Source organism: Brachypodium distachyon, chromosome 3, assembly GCF_000005505.3.
Source record: "Brachypodium distachyon strain Bd21 chromosome 3, Brachypodium_distachyon_v3.0, whole genome shotgun sequence".
NCBI classification, from domain to species: Eukaryota; Viridiplantae; Streptophyta; class Magnoliopsida; order Poales; family Poaceae; genus Brachypodium; species Brachypodium distachyon.
The window spans coordinates 40,736,790-40,754,364 of record NC_016133.3 but is presented as its reverse complement, the minus strand read 5'-3'; the positions used below and the strand labels follow the sequence as shown (position 1 = coordinate 40,754,364).

At 48.3% G+C, this 17,575-nt stretch overlaps 5 protein-coding genes across 17 annotated transcripts; 4 read left to right on the top strand and 1 right to left on the bottom strand.

Moving 5' to 3' along the window:
- Nucleotides 1–190: 190 nt before the first annotated feature.
- LOC100838491 (E3 ubiquitin-protein ligase ATL6) lies at nucleotides 191–2,222 on the top strand. The gene has a single exon (XM_003572253.4). It carries the CDS (start codon nucleotides 662–664, stop codon nucleotides 1,967–1,969), a length of 1,308 nt encoding a protein of 435 aa, XP_003572301.1. The 5' UTR covers nucleotides 191–661; the 3' UTR covers nucleotides 1,970–2,222.
- A 1,194-nt stretch (nucleotides 2,223–3,416) lies between these two features.
- Nucleotides 3,417–5,110, top strand: LOC100838193 (protein DMR6-LIKE OXYGENASE 1). The gene is made up of 3 exons (XM_003572252.3): nucleotides 3,417–3,685; nucleotides 3,765–4,352; nucleotides 4,463–5,110. Exons 1-3 carry the CDS (start codon nucleotides 3,515–3,517, stop codon nucleotides 4,757–4,759), a joined length of 1,056 nt encoding a protein of 351 aa, XP_003572300.1. The 5' UTR covers nucleotides 3,417–3,514; the 3' UTR covers nucleotides 4,760–5,110.
- Nucleotides 5,111–6,196: 1,086 nt separating this feature from the next.
- On the top strand, nucleotides 6,197–7,845 carry LOC100837893 (protein DMR6-LIKE OXYGENASE 1). Its single transcript, XM_003572251.4, has 4 exons — nucleotides 6,197–6,563; nucleotides 6,670–6,911; nucleotides 6,996–7,338; nucleotides 7,428–7,845. Exons 1-4 carry the CDS (start codon nucleotides 6,273–6,275, stop codon nucleotides 7,674–7,676), a joined length of 1,125 nt encoding a protein of 374 aa, XP_003572299.2. The 5' UTR covers nucleotides 6,197–6,272; the 3' UTR covers nucleotides 7,677–7,845.
- Nucleotides 7,846–8,126: 281 nt separating this feature from the next.
- LOC100837581 (flavanone 3-dioxygenase 3) lies at nucleotides 8,127–10,539 on the top strand. The gene is made up of 4 exons (XM_003572250.4): nucleotides 8,127–8,550; nucleotides 8,666–8,904; nucleotides 9,266–9,593; nucleotides 9,720–10,539. The coding sequence occupies exons 1-4, from the start codon at nucleotides 8,356–8,358 to the stop codon at nucleotides 10,026–10,028; spliced, it is 1,071 nt and encodes a 356-aa protein (XP_003572298.1). The 5' UTR covers nucleotides 8,127–8,355; the 3' UTR covers nucleotides 10,029–10,539.
- Nucleotides 10,540–10,583: 44 nt separating this feature from the next.
- LOC100842470 (protein FAM91A1) lies at nucleotides 10,584–17,502 on the bottom strand. Of its 13 annotated transcripts, none has more exons than XM_010236922.3 (10): nucleotides 16,870–17,502; nucleotides 15,858–15,975; nucleotides 15,362–15,458; nucleotides 14,639–14,745; nucleotides 14,291–14,413; nucleotides 13,989–14,142; nucleotides 13,389–13,449; nucleotides 12,906–13,270; nucleotides 11,084–12,701; nucleotides 10,584–10,976 (listed from the first exon to the last, which is right to left on the bottom strand). In XM_010236922.3, exons 1-10 carry the CDS (start codon nucleotides 16,998–17,000, stop codon nucleotides 10,733–10,735), a joined length of 3,018 nt encoding a protein of 1,005 aa, XP_010235224.1. In that variant the 5' UTR covers nucleotides 17,001–17,502; the 3' UTR covers nucleotides 10,584–10,732. The 13 variants fall into 13 exon arrangements, with proteins under 13 accessions (XP_010235224.1, XP_024316301.1, XP_024316303.1 ...); XM_024460533.1 differs by having other exon boundaries at nucleotides 15,362–15,436; XM_024460535.1 differs by lacking the exon at nucleotides 15,362–15,458 and having other exon boundaries at nucleotides 13,989–14,132.
- Nucleotides 17,503–17,575: the final 73 nt, after the last annotated feature.

Here is a 17,575-nt window from a genome sequence, read left to right as displayed (position 1 = left end):
TTCTGAGAAGTACTCCATATTAACTTCGAGGTCCGGTGTGGAGGGGTTTCAGGCTAAAGAATCCCACACAATGTTACTGTTCAAGATATTGTAGATCCAAGGAACAGATACATGAGAGCATGCCAGGTTTGTGGCTCCAGTGTATAACATGCTGCAAATGATTACACAAGAAAATCCTAGAGATAGATAAGTCGGCTGGATACGATAGGACATAAAAGCACGTCCTAAAAAAGTCAACTATAAATGAGATACTATATAGCGCCTACGCGAGGATTTCTTTTCTTTTTTGGTAAAAATCCATACACCATCTCTCTCTCACACGTATGTATACTCCAATTTAGAATGCCATAACACAGCCTGAATGATTTGATCTTGGTGTTGGTACCACTAGCAGCGTATAGTGCCTATGGAAATTACAAACGAGAAATGGATATATCTCTAGTACGGAAACCTTTTTGGCCCGAGATCGGCCGCTCAGCTTTGCCACGGTAATAACCTCTCACACGCACGCACGGCCCCCTTTTTATCTCTTCCCTCTCCTACCGTCCTACGCGCGTATGAACACACTCATTTGCTCCACACTCTCCCCCGCCCGCCTCCATCCGTTCCTACTCCCACCCGAAAAGGAAAGAGAAGGACAGATCGGGGAAATCCGCGATCCATGGGCCGGACGCGCGGCGTCGGCAATGGCCGCAGCAGCCCCTCCTTCCCCGTTGTCCTCCTCGTACTCGCTCTCGTCTCCCAGGCCGCCGACATGGCGTCCGCGCAGTGGGACTCGCCGTCAGGCCGTGGGCCGAGCTACTTCAACCCGCAGAGCTTCAACCCGTCCATGGCCGTCATAATCGTGGTGCTCGTCACCGCCTTCTTCTTCCTCGGCTTCTTCTCCATCTACCTCCGCCGCTGCGCGGGGAGCCCGCTCGGCCCGGGCCCGGGCCCCGCCGGCGACCTCCTCGCCCTCGGCGCCGGCAGCGGGATCACCTTCGCCGCGGGCGCCGCCGCCGCCGCCGTGCGGGGGAGGACGCCGCGCGGGCTCGACCCGGCCGCGCTCCGGGCGCTCCCGACCATGGCGTACGCCGACGTCAAGGCGCACAGGGTCGGCCTCAAGGGCGAGCTCGAGTGCGCCGTGTGCCTCAGCGAGTTCGACGACCGCGACGCGCTCCGCCTCCTGCCGCGGTGTTGTCATGCGTTTCATGTGGATTGTATCGATGCCTGGCTCGCGTCCCACGTCACCTGCCCCGTCTGCCGCGCCAACCTCGTCTTCCCCGAGGCTTCGGCGCCGGCTCCGGCTATGGCCACCACGGTGGTACAGCCGCAGGATGTCCTCCCGGCTGCGGCTGCGACGGAGGAAGTGCCCACGGCGCCGCCGGAGCCGGTGACGACGGTGGCGATCGCGGTTGATTCAGAGGAAACAGAGGAGGAGGCGGCGGAGCTGGTGCGCATCGGCAGCGTGAAGCGCGCGCTGCGGAGCAAGTCCGGGCGGCCTCCTTCTCCCGCGCAGCCCGTCTTCCCGCGGTCGCACACCACGGGGCACTCTCTGGCCGTGGCCGCCGGGGGCGCGGCGGCTGAGAGGTACACGCTGAGGCTGCCGGAGCACGTGCTGCGAGAGGCGGTCGCGGCGGGGGAGCTGCGGCGCTCGAAGAGCCTCCAGGCGTTCCGGGACGGCGGGGACGGGACTAGCAGCAGGAGCGCGCGCCGCGGCTTAGGCTTCGGCTTCGGCGGCGCTGCGCCCCGCGCCGGGAGGAGCGTCCGGCTCGGCCAATCCGGGCGGTGGCCCACCATGTCGGCGCTCCTGGCGCGCACGTTCTCGTCCGCGAGGCTGCCGGCGGCGTGGGGCGCGTCCGCGCGCCGTGGCGAGGCCGACGACGCGCCCGGCAAGGTCGAAAGCAATGCCGCCGCGGCCACGGGACAGCGGTGCGACGTCGGGGCCGGGGCCGCGTGCCCACTGCCACTTGGCGGCGGCCGCGTTTGACGTGGCGTTTTGATGTGCTAAAGAGTAGTAGAATTGCCTCTGTCCTTGTCGTTGTCGCTGTTAATCCTCTTTGCAGAAGTATTTTGTACAAAAACAGATTTTTCAAAAACATTTTAGTGGTTTGTTAATCTCCATTCGTTTGGTCTTTTATAGTTGGAGAGGTGTATACTTTTTTCTGGACTTGGAGTGATATTTTCTTGAAGTTTCATTTGTTCACGGCTCGTCAATGACAAGGTCATGAGATACTGATCTAGTAAGAGTTAATGGGCGTCCCTTTAATCATCTTCATAGACGGAGAAATTTACAGCTAGGAGCATTGACTTGACATCCATACATACGCTTTTCCTTGCGAGCAGGTTAACGAACCTCATAGATGCAAAGCAAGGACTAATCATCGCTTATCATAAGGCTCACGTACGCCGGCCTGGTCCAAAGAGTCGATCATTTCCCTTTCTGCTTTGCCCGACAAGCACGCATCGCCGAGTCTGTTTTCAAAATATGAACACAAATATGCTCCACCTCCGTTGATCTGTAGCAGTGAGGCGGACTGGAGAAACGAAGTTGATTGGATATCTGGTCGAGGTGATTATAACTCGTAACATGTGGTGAATTCATATAACGGAGTTTATATGGAACGAACGTGTGCCCTTTCGTCTCTTGGAGCGAACGTCTTGTTGATCATCCGATCGGAAAGACGTGGCTGAGATCGCATCGTGTTTTGCGGACAATTTTAGTTTTGTGGCAGTGACAGCTTGCGTCGTGTAAGTTACAATATTAGTTCTATGGCAGTGCCCACTTTAGTCCGCGACGACGACAACTTTAGTTCTGTGCGTTAGCAACTCTATCCTGTGGCAAGGCTGGGAAGCAAATGTGTGTTCCTTTCATATAAATTAGAGTTAATTAGGAACTTTGGAGTTTTCAAAAATTTCACGTGAACTGTCATACCAAAGTTGTACACACCATTGTCATAGTCGTAAGTACAGTAGTTCCGCCTCAAGTTTCACAAGAGCAAATCATCTTGAAGTTTTAACTAAGCTTCACTTCCACGCAGTTTCATAAGTCATAATGACCCTAATTTCACACAAGTCTCAAAACAAGTCGTTGAGTTTGCAACAATTCGAAACAACCAAACCACAAAAATTCAAGTTTTGGAGTAATGGCCCTAATTTAACAGAGGGGATCTCAATTCGAAGTTGACAAAATTCATGTCGTAGAGCACTTTCTCTTGTCAATTCAGCAACTACATCAGCACACCCCAATAATATCCCAGAGAAGAAGGACCAAACCGGGCCCAACTTGATCTGAAACATGTGGCCGGGCCCAGCTCCGATCCGTGTACGATCGTCCTTGTCGTGCAGGGGAGAACACCAACAAGCCACGGCAACCACCTGCACCTCACGGCCCCGGCCTGGCCTGATGCAACAGTCATCTCCTATTTACATGGTACGTACACACACTGGACACTTCCACTTGCTTCCTCCTCTGACACTTGACACTGATCTCTCCCTCTCTCTTTCAGAGTTCCATCTACTGCGCAGCACAATCATGGCAGCACCTTCTCCAAACGGAGTGCACGGAGGCTGTACGGGACCGAAGTTCAGCGAGGAAGGCATCCCAGTCGTCGACCTCGGCGTCCTCGTCAACGGCGACGGCGACCAACGGGCCAGGGCGGTTCGGCACCTCGGCCGGGCGTGCCAAGAATGGGGCTTCTTCATGGTACCACCACACCGAATAAGCATCAGTAGATTCCTAAATGAACAAATTCTCTGAACCTTACACGACGGTACGCACGCAGGTGATCAACCACGGGGTGCCGGAGGCTCTGCGAGAAGCAGTGATGGAAGCATGTCAGGAGCTATTCAGCCTGCCGACGGAGGACAAGGCCGAGCACATGGACGGCAGCCCGATGGACCCCGTGCGGGTCGGCACGGGCTTCGTCAACTCCGCCGTCGACGGCGCCAAGTTCTGGAGGGACTACGTGAAGATGTTCGTCCACCCCGATTTCCACTGCCCCGCGAAGCCTGCGAAGCTGCGGGACGTCGCGGCGGAGTACGCGGCGAGGACGAGGCAACTGATGCTGGAGCTCACGGCGGCGATCTCCGAGAGCCTGGGCCTCCGTGGAGACCGCATTGCTGAGGCCCTGAATCTGGCGTCTGGACTTCAGATTCTCGTGGGGAACCGTTACCCGCCGCACGCTGGTGGCGGCCCGGAGGACGACGATGGGCCGCCGCCGATTGGGCTACCGGCCCACTCCGACCATGGGCTCCTCACGCTGCTCTTCCAGAACGGTGTCGACGGCCTGCAGGTCCATCATGATGGCCGCTGGCTCCTCGCCAAGCCCATTCCTGGCTCCTTCTTCGTCATCGCCGGCGATCAGCTCGAGGTACAGTGAGACTGACGAAGACCAACTCTGAATTTTGGAGATGGTTTGGATGTCGAGAACACTGCAACTCTGAATCTGGTTGTTTTGCTACTTCTCTTTCGACCAAGCAGATTGTGAGCAATGGGAGGTACAAGGGCGTGCTCCACCGCGCGCGGGGCGGCGGGGAGCAGGCGAGGATGTCGTTCGTGAGCCTGATCGGGCCGTGCCTGGACGCCGTCGTCGAGCCGGTGCCGGACCTGGCAACGGAGGGCGCACGGGGCCTGGAGTTCAGGGGCATCAAGTACAGAGACTACATGGAGTACCAGCAGAGCAACGTGCTCCACGAGAAGGCGGCGCTGGACATCGTCCGCGTGCACCGTGGCATCGTTGCAGGCGAGGGCTCACCGGATAATTCTTCGGTTAATTGAGAGACTGCTGTTTCAGGGCGACAGCTCAGTGAAGAGCTTCACATCTGTTGAATGCTTATGCTTTGATCTTGATGGACTATCTGTCCATAGTGCATACCATGGGGCCGAACAGTTAAGTTAGTGCAGTATACTTACTAATTCGTGAAAAAATCTCTACTACTGTTATTCAGTCCAACGTTTGGGAATACAGAGATGGTCAGTAGGATCGAAGAACCAAACATGCTTACTGACTTCTAAATAAGTGTCAGACTTTGCTAACTGCTTGGCCTCCCAATTACATTCTCTCCGTCGGTGGCCAAATGCGGCCATTGTTGTGTGTCGAAGTATAAGTGGATTACCTATCTCCTTTCATCAGATCGGTCTTTTGGTTGCATTGGTTAGCGCACCAAGCTCTTGATTGTGGTTTCAGTTTCCTTCAAAAGCATACGTTTCCAATGTAGGGGGTTCAGTTAAGCCTGCAAAGACAGTAACTTAACTGAAGCACCCTGAAAAAAATATCCATTCTCATCTCTGCAAATCGCTGACTCCGCTCCCTTCTGTTCTGTTTTTGCAACGGAACCATCAACTTTAATCTTTGCATGAACCGGGTGATTCCCGGTGACCCGGTGGAGTCATGCAAAGATTATGTCAACAGATCGCTTAATTGACGCTGGACTGTCTTTTAGCAGCACGTCACAACTCACAGTCATCAAAATCTGTGGATGGGCCGGCGGATAGCCTATGTATGATATAGTCCAAACTATACGGCCTGCTATTGACTTGCCTCCCTTCTGGACCATGGCCCATAGCAGCAATCTCTTGATGGCCTGCGTGTGTATGAAAATTGAACCCACAACCATGCTTCCTCTTTCTTATCTCGAGGATCACAACCCCCGGATCTTTGTTCGTTCATCAACGGGTCTTTATTTCCTCCCCAAATCAGGACTACTTCGCCCCCTTCCTAAACTTGTAAGTAAAGCTTAAGTTTTAAATTACAACCCCCAATTTTACTTGTTTGATATATGCCGCTGCTATTTTAGAGAATTCAAAAAATGATAGTGCGATTCTGCAGATTCTTTGAAAATTATCACTACAGTGGGTCAAAAGAGACCACTGCAGTGGCATTCATCAAAGGATGAGAATTGCGGTGCTGTTTTTTGAACCCGCCAAAATTACAGTCGCATATATCAAATTAACCCATTTTACTTTGTCAAAACCGTCTAAAAGATCTCTTTCGCTCAGATTGAACAGTTTTTATCCTAGTTTTAGCTGACGTGGCATCACGTCATTGTGTTCAAAAGTGTTCGGTTTTTTTTTACAAGAATTATACTCGCATCATTCCTAAAAATAAGGTGTATCTTGTTTTTTTTTGAACGAGTCTTTGACCAAGTGACATCTAGAAAATATTTGAGAGAAGAACCAAACAAGTTGAATGCATCACCGTACTACTCGGCGTTAATTATCACATCGAGCTCCCAACCATCTCTGTCGTGCATGGAGGATTAACACGAGCAGCCACGGCAGCCACCAACTCATGGCCTGGCCTGGCCTTGACGCAGCAATTTTGGTACATTCTGCACCGCAGTACCGCGCACCGCTTACTTTCCTCTGCAAACACCTCAGGGCTCAGGCCTTTGCCTCTGTCCGTTGCACAATCATGGCGCCACCATCTCCTCATCGCTCCCCTGCTCAAGCAAACGGAGCGTGCAGCGAGGACGGCATCCGCGTCGTCGACATGGCCGTCCTCGTCAACGGCGACGCCGATCAACGGGCGCAGGCGATCCGACACCTCGGCCGGGCGTGCCAAGAGTGGGGCATCTTCATGGTATCACCAAAGCTTCCTCTTTTCTAAATTCTCAAGTGCGAGCATCCTTCAGTGCACAGGTCGATCTGAATTGAATCTTGCATTCACATGTCCTGAACTCCTGAAGGTGATCAACCATGGCGTGCCCGAGGCTCTCCAAGCAGCAACGATGGACGCATGTAAGGAGCTACTACTCAGCTTACCGACAGAGGACAAGGCCGAGTACATGGACGGCAGCCCGATGGACCCCGTGCGCGTTGGCACAGGCTTCGTCAACTCCGCCGTCGACGGCGCCAGGTACTGGAGGGACTACGTCAAGATGTTCGTCCACCCTGATTTCCACTGCCCATCAAAGCCTGCAAACCTAAGGTACTCAAATCTCGTGTCCGCCAGCACAAAAATTACTACTGTCACGGTGTAAACCGACAAGAGATTGTTTACATTGCACATCAGGGAGGTTGCCAAGGAGTACGCGGCGTGCACGAGAGGCCTGATGCTGGAGCTCGTGGCGGCGATCTCCGAGAGCCTAGGGCTGGACGGCGGCCGCATCGCGCAAGCCCTGAACCTCGAGTCCTGCCTCCAGACACTCGTCGCCAACCATTACCCGCCGTACTCTGGCCCGGACGATGACGATGGCAGCACGCCTATCGGGCTCCCGGCCCACTCTGACTACGGCCTGCTCACTCTGCTCTTCCAAAACGGCGTCGACGGCCTGCAGGTCCAGCACGACGGGCAGTGGCTCCTTGCAAAGCCCCTCCCGGGGTCCTTCTTCGTCATAGCCGGCGATCAGCTCGAGGTTATGATCTAGACGTGTGTCAAGACTCGACGGCACTAGCTGCAACTCTGAATCTGATTCCTTTGATTTGTTACATTTGGTGAATGCAGATTGTGAGCAATGGGAGGTACAAGGCGGCGCTCCACCGGGCGTGGATCGGTGGGGAGCGGAGGATGTCGGTCCTGGCCTTGATCGCGCCGTGCTTGGACACCGTCGTCGAGCCGGTGCCGGAGCTGGCACGGGAAGGGCCTGAGGGAGTGGAGTTCAGGGGGATCAGGTTCAGGGACTACATGGAGAGCCATCAGAGCAGTAGGCTCGTCGGGAAGACGGCGCTGGACATCGTCCGCGTGCAGCGTTAGAAGTTACAGTAGATCGATGTTGATGACGAACGGTTCGGCATAAGATTAGAATCGTCGAGTTTGAATGTGTTGAAATAAACTTCGTGCAAAGGTTAAGGTTGCTAAAACATTGCTCTGTTTATGCCAGAGATCATATCTTCAGAAGAAAGCAAGACAATGTCATTGCTTATGTGTGATGATAGCAGTGTTTTATGAGAGGAACGGAATCTTCTTTTTTCAGGGGAAAGGAATTAATCTGTTTGATTTGATTTTAAATTTCACGCATGGGCCGACGTGGCCTACATACGGCTTATTTTACTGCACGAACACGAAGGCCCGTAAGCGGCAATGTCTCGGTGGTTCACATGCCTATGGAAATCAGGCCCGTAAGATTTATTGGGCTCCTCTCCCTTCGTCTATTCCTCTCCCAAATTCCCCTCAACTTTCTCCGAAATCACCCCCCCCCCCCCCCCCAATGGCCAATTCCTTCCTCTGACTGGCCAGTGCCCGTGCTCTGCCGCCGCCGACCGCACCGCCCGCTTCCGCCTCCCCCAAACAGGTCTCTCGACTCTCACCGTCCTTCCAGCCGAGCTCATCGCCTTCCTCGCCGCGGCCGTCGCGAGCGGAAACCCCCGCACGCGCCGAAACCCTAGGGTGATCTCCCTCTGGAACTCTCTCCCCTTTCAGCGACTGCACGGTCATGGGCATGACGCCACCCGCTAATCGCCATTCCCCTGACCGTCAAAACCGAGATTACGGTGACTGTGCCAGAACATGCAGCGGGGACGCCATCCCCGTCGTCGATCTCGGCGTCCTCCTCAACGGCGACGCCGAGCAACGGTCGCAGGCGATCCGGGACCTCGGCCGGGCTTGCGAGGACTGGGGCTTCTTCATGGTATGGCAATGGCACCACGATTGAATAACGCTATGAATACATATTGTACTAGGCACTGAGTCTTCAGTAGCACGATTAATAGCCTTTTTGTGTCTGTGTCTGATGTGGCATGAAGGTGATTAACCATGGGGTGCCCGAGGCTCTCCAAGAAGCAGTGATGGATGCGTGCAAGGAACTGTACAGCTTGCCAAGGGAAGAGAAGGCAGAGTACATTGCCGCTGGCCCAAAGGGTCCTATACGTGTCGGAACTGGTTTCTTCTACTCTGACGTCGATGACACCTTATGTCGGAGGGACTTTGTGAAGATGATTGTTCACCCTGAGTTTCACTGCCCTGCAAAGCCCGCAAAGCTAAGGTAGCACAAACTACTGCCTCCGTTCCTAAATATAAGATATTTTAGCTTTGTCATAAATCAAACTTTTGAAAGTTTGACCACATTTATAGAAAAATATACGCTACTATTTACAATATCAAATAAGTATACTATGAAGATATATACAATGAAGACTTTAACAAAACTAACATAGAGTTGTAGATGTTGGTAGATTTCTCTATAAACTAACTTAGACTTTAGGACAAAGCTAGAAGCCTAGAACATCTTATATTTAGGAACGAAGAGAGTAGTAATTAACACCATGTATGCTTTCACTTCATTGATTGATGGACGTTGATTGAATGACTTGTGTTAACTTTTATCTGCTACACTTCATTGTCAGAGAGATTGCTATGGAGTACTCGACTTGCACTAGAGGCCTGTTGCTGGAGCTTGCGAAGGCAATCTCTGAGAGCCTGGGCCTTGACAACGGTTGTATTTCTGAAGCCCTAAACCTTGAGTCCTGCTTCCAGATCCTCGTCGGGAACAATTATCCACCTTACACTGGTTCGGATGGGGCTATGGGAATTTCGGCACACTCTGATCACGGCCTTCTCACTTTGCTCTTCCAAAATGGTGTGGATGGCCTCCAAGTCAAGCACAATGGGCAGTGGCTCCTTGCCAAGCCCGTTGTGGGCTCGCTCTTCATTATCACCGGCGATCAAATGGAGGTATGTGAATTATTTACAGAGTTCTTGAATTGAAAGTAAAATGTTGTGAAAAAATGTTCTATTCTGTTCACAAACTTGTACTATCTCTGAACTATACACGCGCATGTCCTGTACATGTGGTTGCAGATTGTGAGCAATGGAAGATACAAGGCCGTGCTCCACCGTGCAGTGATCAGTGGTGAGCAGACAAGGATGTCGTTCGTGAGCCTAATAGGGCCATGCCTAGACACTTTTGTCGAGCCAGTCCAAGAGCTGGCACAGGAAGCCCCCCAGGGCATGGAGTTCCATGGAATCAAGTACAGGGACTACATGGAACACCAGCAGAGCAGCAAGATCAATGAGAAAGCAGCGCTGGACATTGTTCGTGTTCAGCGTGACATATTGACGTGTGATGGTGCACAGAACAATTCCATAGAACCTGCTTCTGTAGATTAGAGTCGTACAAGTTGATTAGCTGAACATTTATGCCTTAGGAAGCGAGGGAATCAGTGCACACCAAAGCATAGTATTTGTGAACCAGCAAATTCCATGTTTGAAATTATATTAGTCCTGCTGTAAAAATAGTAGATAGACAGACCGATGGTGCATTCTACTGGTTACCGTTTGGAGGACATGGATAATAGAAATACATGTGTCGAGGACTAGCAGTAAACAGCCTAGTGTGCCGCCAAAGCGTGATCAAATTGATAGGGAGTATGGTTGCGTGGTCAGATTTGGTGAAGTATTGGGTTCGGTGGTTTGAGAGATTAATGGGCATTTGGATAGATTGGACAGTATTGTACTAATCTATGTACAGTCAGCTGAGTTTGGGGTGCTGTCCGCTGGCACAACTGTGGCCAAATGCAGAGTTTGTGGAAAGCCAAACTTCCTCTGGTAATCAAGTTGTGAACGTGGTTAATGGCTCAAGATTGAATACATTATGGAGAACATGTAATCTAGCAGTAAATAGGTAGCTTGATTTGTTCATGAAAAAGCTCACCTCGCATTGAATGTCACTGTCGCCTAGAGAAAAATTACCCTGGCATAACAATATATTCCCAGAAAGCTTTTAAAAAACTGCCTTCTTCTGAGAAATGTCCTATGCAATAAACCAATTTTGCACATAACATGAAGTAGACAAAATTTGCGACATGGATCTGTCATTTCATGGCCAATGACGCTGCCGACGCCTCAGCTATTAGCGAGATAGGTTGGCGAGCTTGGAGGCAAGCACTTATGTCAAACGGGTGCAGCTCAGCGCCATCAAATATAAGATTGACTCCTGGTAGGACCACATCCTTGGTACCTGAATCTTCTGACTCAAGTTTCACTGCAGAAGGTGATGGTTGATCTTCAGTGACAGATCTTGTAGCAGCCTCATAAACAGGAGCGAGTGCGTGCGACCTATCAGAAATCCAGAATGACAAAATTAGGATCGCAAGAGTAATCAGTGTATCAACTATTATATGACACAAGTGTTTGTGGTGTTGCATAGTTATTTCGTAAAATACCTGAGGATGCTGCCATCAAAGCTTAGAACTTCAGTAAAGCATTTCTGCCGTCTTCCAAGGTTCAGTCGGACATGTTCATGCGGGGACCCTCCATTGGTAGGTGTCAATGAATCATGGAACGGGCTCCATCTTCCACTGACAATGTTCATGAGTTGACGTGGTGAAGTCTTCGAGCCTCCTCCCCGCTGATTAAGTAGCCTTGCTGTTGGACCGGTTGCTTGGTACTCGGTGCAAAGTTCTCGCAGCCTTTTTCTCACGTTCTGCATAGACTCATAGTGTTCAGAGATATCATCTTTCTGAAGTATATGTGATGCAAAAACCCTTTCACATATTCTTTCACAGAGGTTTGGATTGAACAGGGGAATTCCAAATTCCAAGCTCAAAGGTATCCACTCGTAACTTTCTTTCTCTGTAAGTTCAAAGGACTCGCTGAGCCTGTGAAGCCTTACTAGACGAAGGTACCCAACTGTGCTCAGCTCAACTTTAAACGATAGGTCTTCCAATAATGATGTCAAATTTGACATTTGCTCCTCAGGCAAGTCGGTGCCAGCTATCACAGATGCGATTGACCCATCAACATCTTTTAGGGGCAATGGGACATCCATGGTTACGAGGTTTCCTGTTTCATCGAGATCATTTATGCTCAGTGGCTGCACTATCACGGCAGAATGTTTTGTCATCGAGTTTAAGTAATGCAACAGAAGACTTCCCTTTACCAAGTTCCCTTCAAAAATCCCTCCTAGTCCACCCACCACAGAGTGATCCCAAGACCAAATCAGTGCCTTTTCACAGCTGGCTAATGGTTCAGGCAACAACCGCAGACGTTGTCCTTTCATGAAAATGGCAGATATTGGGCCACAACTCCCGGAGGTATACAATGCAAGCTTCATCCAAGGTGTCATTGAGGAGTAAGAAGGCGGACCGAAATGTACTGGGCCAGCAGAGCTGGGTATAACTGAAGAATATGGAAGAGGGATCATAGATACCACGATGTCATAGTCCCTGAGAAGTAGCCTTTCCAGCGTTGATGGGGCCAATGAAGCTAAGCTCTCACAGCGAAGAATGTTAACTCGGTAATTTCTTTTAGTCTTTGGCACAGAGGTGTTACCAGCTAAGCCATCCAGTTCTGTAGTCTGGCTACTGTCTTTTTGAGTAACTGTCTGGCTGCCATCAAAATCATTGTTTACTATGCTTTCCTTTCTTTCGGATATAGTAGTTGAATGTGGAGATCCATCTGAATCAATCGTTGTGTGTTCCTGCTGTGATATGTCACCATCTTGGCCATCATCGGCAGGATCTCTAGTTTTATGTGAGACTCCGCCATTTTCAATTACATTACCAACACCCTCCTCGGTGCCTTCCTTGCTTAAAGACGACGACAAATCATCTGGCAAATGGCAGACCTGATAGTTTCCTTCACTAGATTCAGTTGGTGAAGTTCCACCAGATAGCAAACACTCAAGGAAGCATCGAAGGCTAAAAGCATGATTTGCGAATTCCTGGAGCACACCCTCAAACTTCTTTCCTTCTAAGCTAGCTAGATCATTGCAAAGATCAGCAATGCAAGAGTAACCGAGTTTTCCAGCTTCATACAACGTTACAGCATGAGACTTTAACCCTGCAATAGGTTAGCGAAGAAAGATCAGTACACTCTACTAACTCAAATATTTCATCATAACTGTAGAATGCCAGTTTAAGAACAAACTGTACAGTCATCAATAAGAATCTATGGGGGTATAGCTCCTTCCAGATCAAAGATGTTGAGCAGATTTTTGCTTAGAAGTTTAAGAAGTGTAGGAATTGGAGTAGCAAGGAATCTAGCCTGGAGATAGAGAACCCATCATTAAGTATGAAGTTACGTTGGCATCCACAACAAAGCCCACATAAGCAGTTCCAGAGATTTTCCTAGGTCCATCGGAATCATTGCTGAGCAATTCTTGACAAGACTTTTCTGAGTTGATACTAGTACGTGAACCATCATCATCATCACCAAGAATGTTGATGGGCAATGCAGCTGTACTTGAATCTCTAAGGACGGAGTCTGTATCCATAAGCTTTACTGCCCATCCCAGTCTACAAGCAAATGATGCAGCTGATTGGAGTTGATAAAGGTCAGCCTGTAAAGTTTTAGCCAATTCAGCAACTGTGGCATTTTCACTTGATACAACAAATACAGCATATAGTAGCCTGCAGCCAAGAAGATAAAAGGTGATTTTAACAGCAACAGACAAAACTAGCAATGCACATCAATCGAATAAGGAATGATCCACATTCCACACAAGATTAATGAAGGCAAATTACTCACTCTTCAATTGGATCTTCATAGGACTGATCCTTGTTTGAAACAAAACCTTCAAGTCTTGAAACTGAATCAGTGGTACAAGTTTAGAACCGAAGCATACTAGTAGAAGGTTTACATGCATAATGTTGGGTAGTTTAGGGTCATAAAATGACATTGCCAACACATTCAGTTCCAGTGCTAAATGCCACAACCTTCTACCTGACAATGTCTTAGTCAGCACAACAAGCTGACACGAGGCAACTGCGCCAATGAATTAGTGGCCAACCTCCAATAATTTTAGTGCTGGGCTCTAATAACAGAAATTAAATACTACTCCTACCTCCGTTCCTTAAATTAAGGCCTATATTGTTTCCTTTGACCGAGCCTTTGACCAACCATTACTCCATCGACGTGCAACTTATGTGATACAAATCATAATCATAAACAATTACTTTTGAATATGAATGCAATGATATAAATTTTATTTCACAAAAGTTATTTATTAATAGACTAATTCTTGGTCAAATGCTCGGTCAAAGAAAACAATATACGCCCTAATTTAAGGAACGGAGGGAGTATATACTTAAACAGTAACACAACTTGCTAGGATTCCATAGTCCATACCTCTGAAGCGGTCATCGGGATAAACTGGTACATCGTAGTATACCCCTCCCCTTTTGTAAAGACCATTTATAACCTCAGGGTCAAATAGAACATATGAATTGACTTCCTCCTTACATATTTTGTCTATTGCTGATGTCTCTTCTTCTGAAAGTTTCTACAGTAAGCTAACAAAATCAATTCCATAAATAAAAAGTATTGTTGTATATATTATGTGGACAAACAAAGTCAAGTAAAACCTATACATGCTTCACACTAATGTGAACATACAGTTAAGAAGAACGCTTGCCCCTGATTAATCTAACCTTGAACTCTTCCAATGTGAAGTTGACAAACCGAACCCCCCACCATGGTTCTATCGCTATGTCTGCGGGTTGTGCAGGCAACAACTCTTTCGCAATTGATTTGTTCAGCTTCCACATTATCTTCTGAAATGCCAGAAAGTGAAAAGAAGGGATTATAGAACAGGAGGAAATAAAACACTAATTTTCTGAACATATGAAATCATAGTGGTCTATTGATAATTCAAATAGCCCAATCCTGCATCACCGGAAATAATAGTAATACTCCCATGGATTAACTAACGGTCTATCCCGGTAGAACAACATAAGAGTCAATAATTTAACAGCAACGACACTATATGCCAATAATACCTTTGATCTGCATTTATTCATAATATCAATAAATTCATTTCTTCCAACACCAGTAATCCTCAAGGCATCAGCAGCAGTGAAGTTTGGAATGCTGTCATATGGTTGCTCTGTGAGTATTTTCAACAAGTTAGAATCATATAATAAGGAAAAAATAGCACACTAAATAAGCCAGCTTCTGCAATGATGACAATATTTACTTTGTTATATGGTTGTCACGTGGTGGGGTAGATATGATTATTTAAGCCCAATTTGAGGTATCCCTGGACCCAAGAGTCATGAAGACGCTTTGCACGTGCATGGTTACTGGTTATCTCAGTTATTCTCATCCGCAAATCGGCTATCCATGTTATTCGATGTGATATTTTCATTACAAAAAGTAGCAGAATAGAGGCTGCAGATAAATACAGTAAATACACTCTTCCCTCGATGGACAAATATTATAGAACTTGAAGCGACAATTCCAAAATAAAGCAACCAAAGAATTTTCATCAACATCAGTGTTAATAATTAAGAAATATACTTAGAAATGATCATCAATTTCACAGTCAAGTAGATCTGTGAAGAAATGACAATTGCATGTTGTATCATAGATATGAAACTAGTTATGCCAGGCACAAAGGTTGTTGGACATGATGGCTGGTCAGTTGGCAAGAAAAAGTGTGAAACAATTTGGTAGAATGAGATGACAAAGAATGCTTTATTTCTATTAACATAGTGGGTTACCATTCTTCATAGCTTCAAAAAGGACGTCACAATAATATCTGAAAGACGATATCCTCATTACTCGACAAATGTAGTCTGCAAGATGGTATGGATATAACTGCAAAATATATTATTAAAACAGCAGTCGTGAAAGCTTTCGGATACAAAATGATGCGCATCTGGGTTGTTGAGAGAAAAAGAAAAAGCTTTTGAAAAACACTCAAACCTAGCGATTGCCACAAATCCCGAATTACTTGAACAAACTAAGGAAAAAGATAACCATGATACTAATGCAAGAGTTATCGACAGAGGAAACAACCCCAAGAGAAGTTTCCAAAATAATTGGCAAAAAATATTCGATTTGAAATCAGCCAAACAATGTGTTTCAAAACTGCAGGTATGACAAGGTAAAAGTGTAAAAAAATGTTAAATTACCAAAAAGCTGGCTCTAAACAAGATATCAGCAAACTAGTATATGATCGCAAACAGTTAAGCAATGCGAAAATCCAGGACGTACTGCGAGATTTTTGCGGAGATAGCGCATCAAATCCTCATAATATTCCCCCTCTTTGCATACTTTGCGAGCAAAACAAGAATTCCATGGCAATCGTTTTCGTACACAATAATCTACAATCCTGCCATCAAATTTTTTTAAGGAAGCAGAACCTCAGGCATCTGAAGAAAGATTCACATTTTGCCAAAAAATTAAAAAACTGCAAGTTCTGTAACTTGGTTAGCCTTGGTACATAAGCAGTTCATTGCACAACACAGACCTATGTTGATTCCCTCTAGGCACCAACCATTGGGGCAAGGGCAGCCCACTAATCACTGAGATAGGTGGGATTCACATGCCAGTGGAAGCACATTGTCAAAGGAAATTTAAGAAAAGGGCCCAAGTTGTCACTAGAAATGATCACAGGGAGTTATAGGGTGCAACTTCTTCTCTTTATCTCTACTGCTGTTAGAAGTACGAGTCATGGCGGAAACCAAAACATCCCGTACATCCAATCGGCTGAATCAAACATCTCACATCACTTCAATGTTCTATGATATACATCACATTTTAATTACCCACCAATACTGGAGGTATACTCTGCCGCCCTGACTCCATCAATTATGGAAACCCAATTACTTATAAGTCAATCCCATTAGTTTCACATAGTGACTAATTCGTAAAGCTTTCAATCAATTCTCAGAACCCTCAGTTAATTAAAAATTATTTTTGTGTGGAGATAATTATTTACAAATCAACCCCACTAATTTAAAATTATTCCAATCATTTGGCTATTCTCACACCAATTTCCCATGTATTAGTTGATACGTGCATTACATAGTGAGAGACATGTAGCCCAATTTGAAATGGAGGGGTCTCATTACAGAACAATGGCAATTAAAAATGTGCAACCTAGGCACAAATGGGCATACTCGTGGAAGCAAGACTACTCATCCCCACCCATTTGGGTTCAATTGCTAGCGGCCCCCGAATCATGGAATACCTAACTGGTCATCCAGGATTTGAATTGACGTACCTTCGGTGCCACTCCTCCTTGGAGACGACGGCGGCCTGGATGCGCTTGGAGAGGGTCTCCCACGGGCACTCGTCCCTGATCGCCTTCACCATCATCTGCTCCTCCACCGTCGCCGCCATCTGTTGCTGCATCCTCGACGTCCTGTCCCCTTTCCCCCGTCGCTTCGATTGTCTGGCTCGATCGGACGACGATGCAAGCGGCCGCTGCGCCGATCCGAACCTCGACGAAAGGGGCGTGCGGGAGCGGAGGACGGGGACACATGGGGGTGTGTTTGTAGTTAGGGTTGCTTCGCATGCATGGGGCGAGCGGCCATTGTCCACAGATTCGCGTTCGCGTGATGCGGTGAAATCGGGCGCATCCCGCGGCCGAGCGCGCGGCGGACCGGGCCAAAGGAAAAGCTGTTCACATTTTTTTTTCACTCCATCCCTCTCACTCTCCCTCCCCCGATCTCTCCCTTCCCTTCCCTCTCGGACGGCGGCGGGGCATGGCGGTCGGCGGCGGTGGCCCGCGGCGGCCTCGTTGGGCGGCTGCGGCGGGGAGCAGCGAAGTGCGGCGAGGAAGGGCTGCAGGGGGGCAGAACTTGTATCCGATTCTGCTCTCCTTCACACGGCAGGATTTGGTTCGTGTAGGCTCAATGTAGTGTTTTGTTGGCTGAGTCTAGTATATTTTGGAAAATGTTGGATCACGCTAGTATTTTGGATTACTA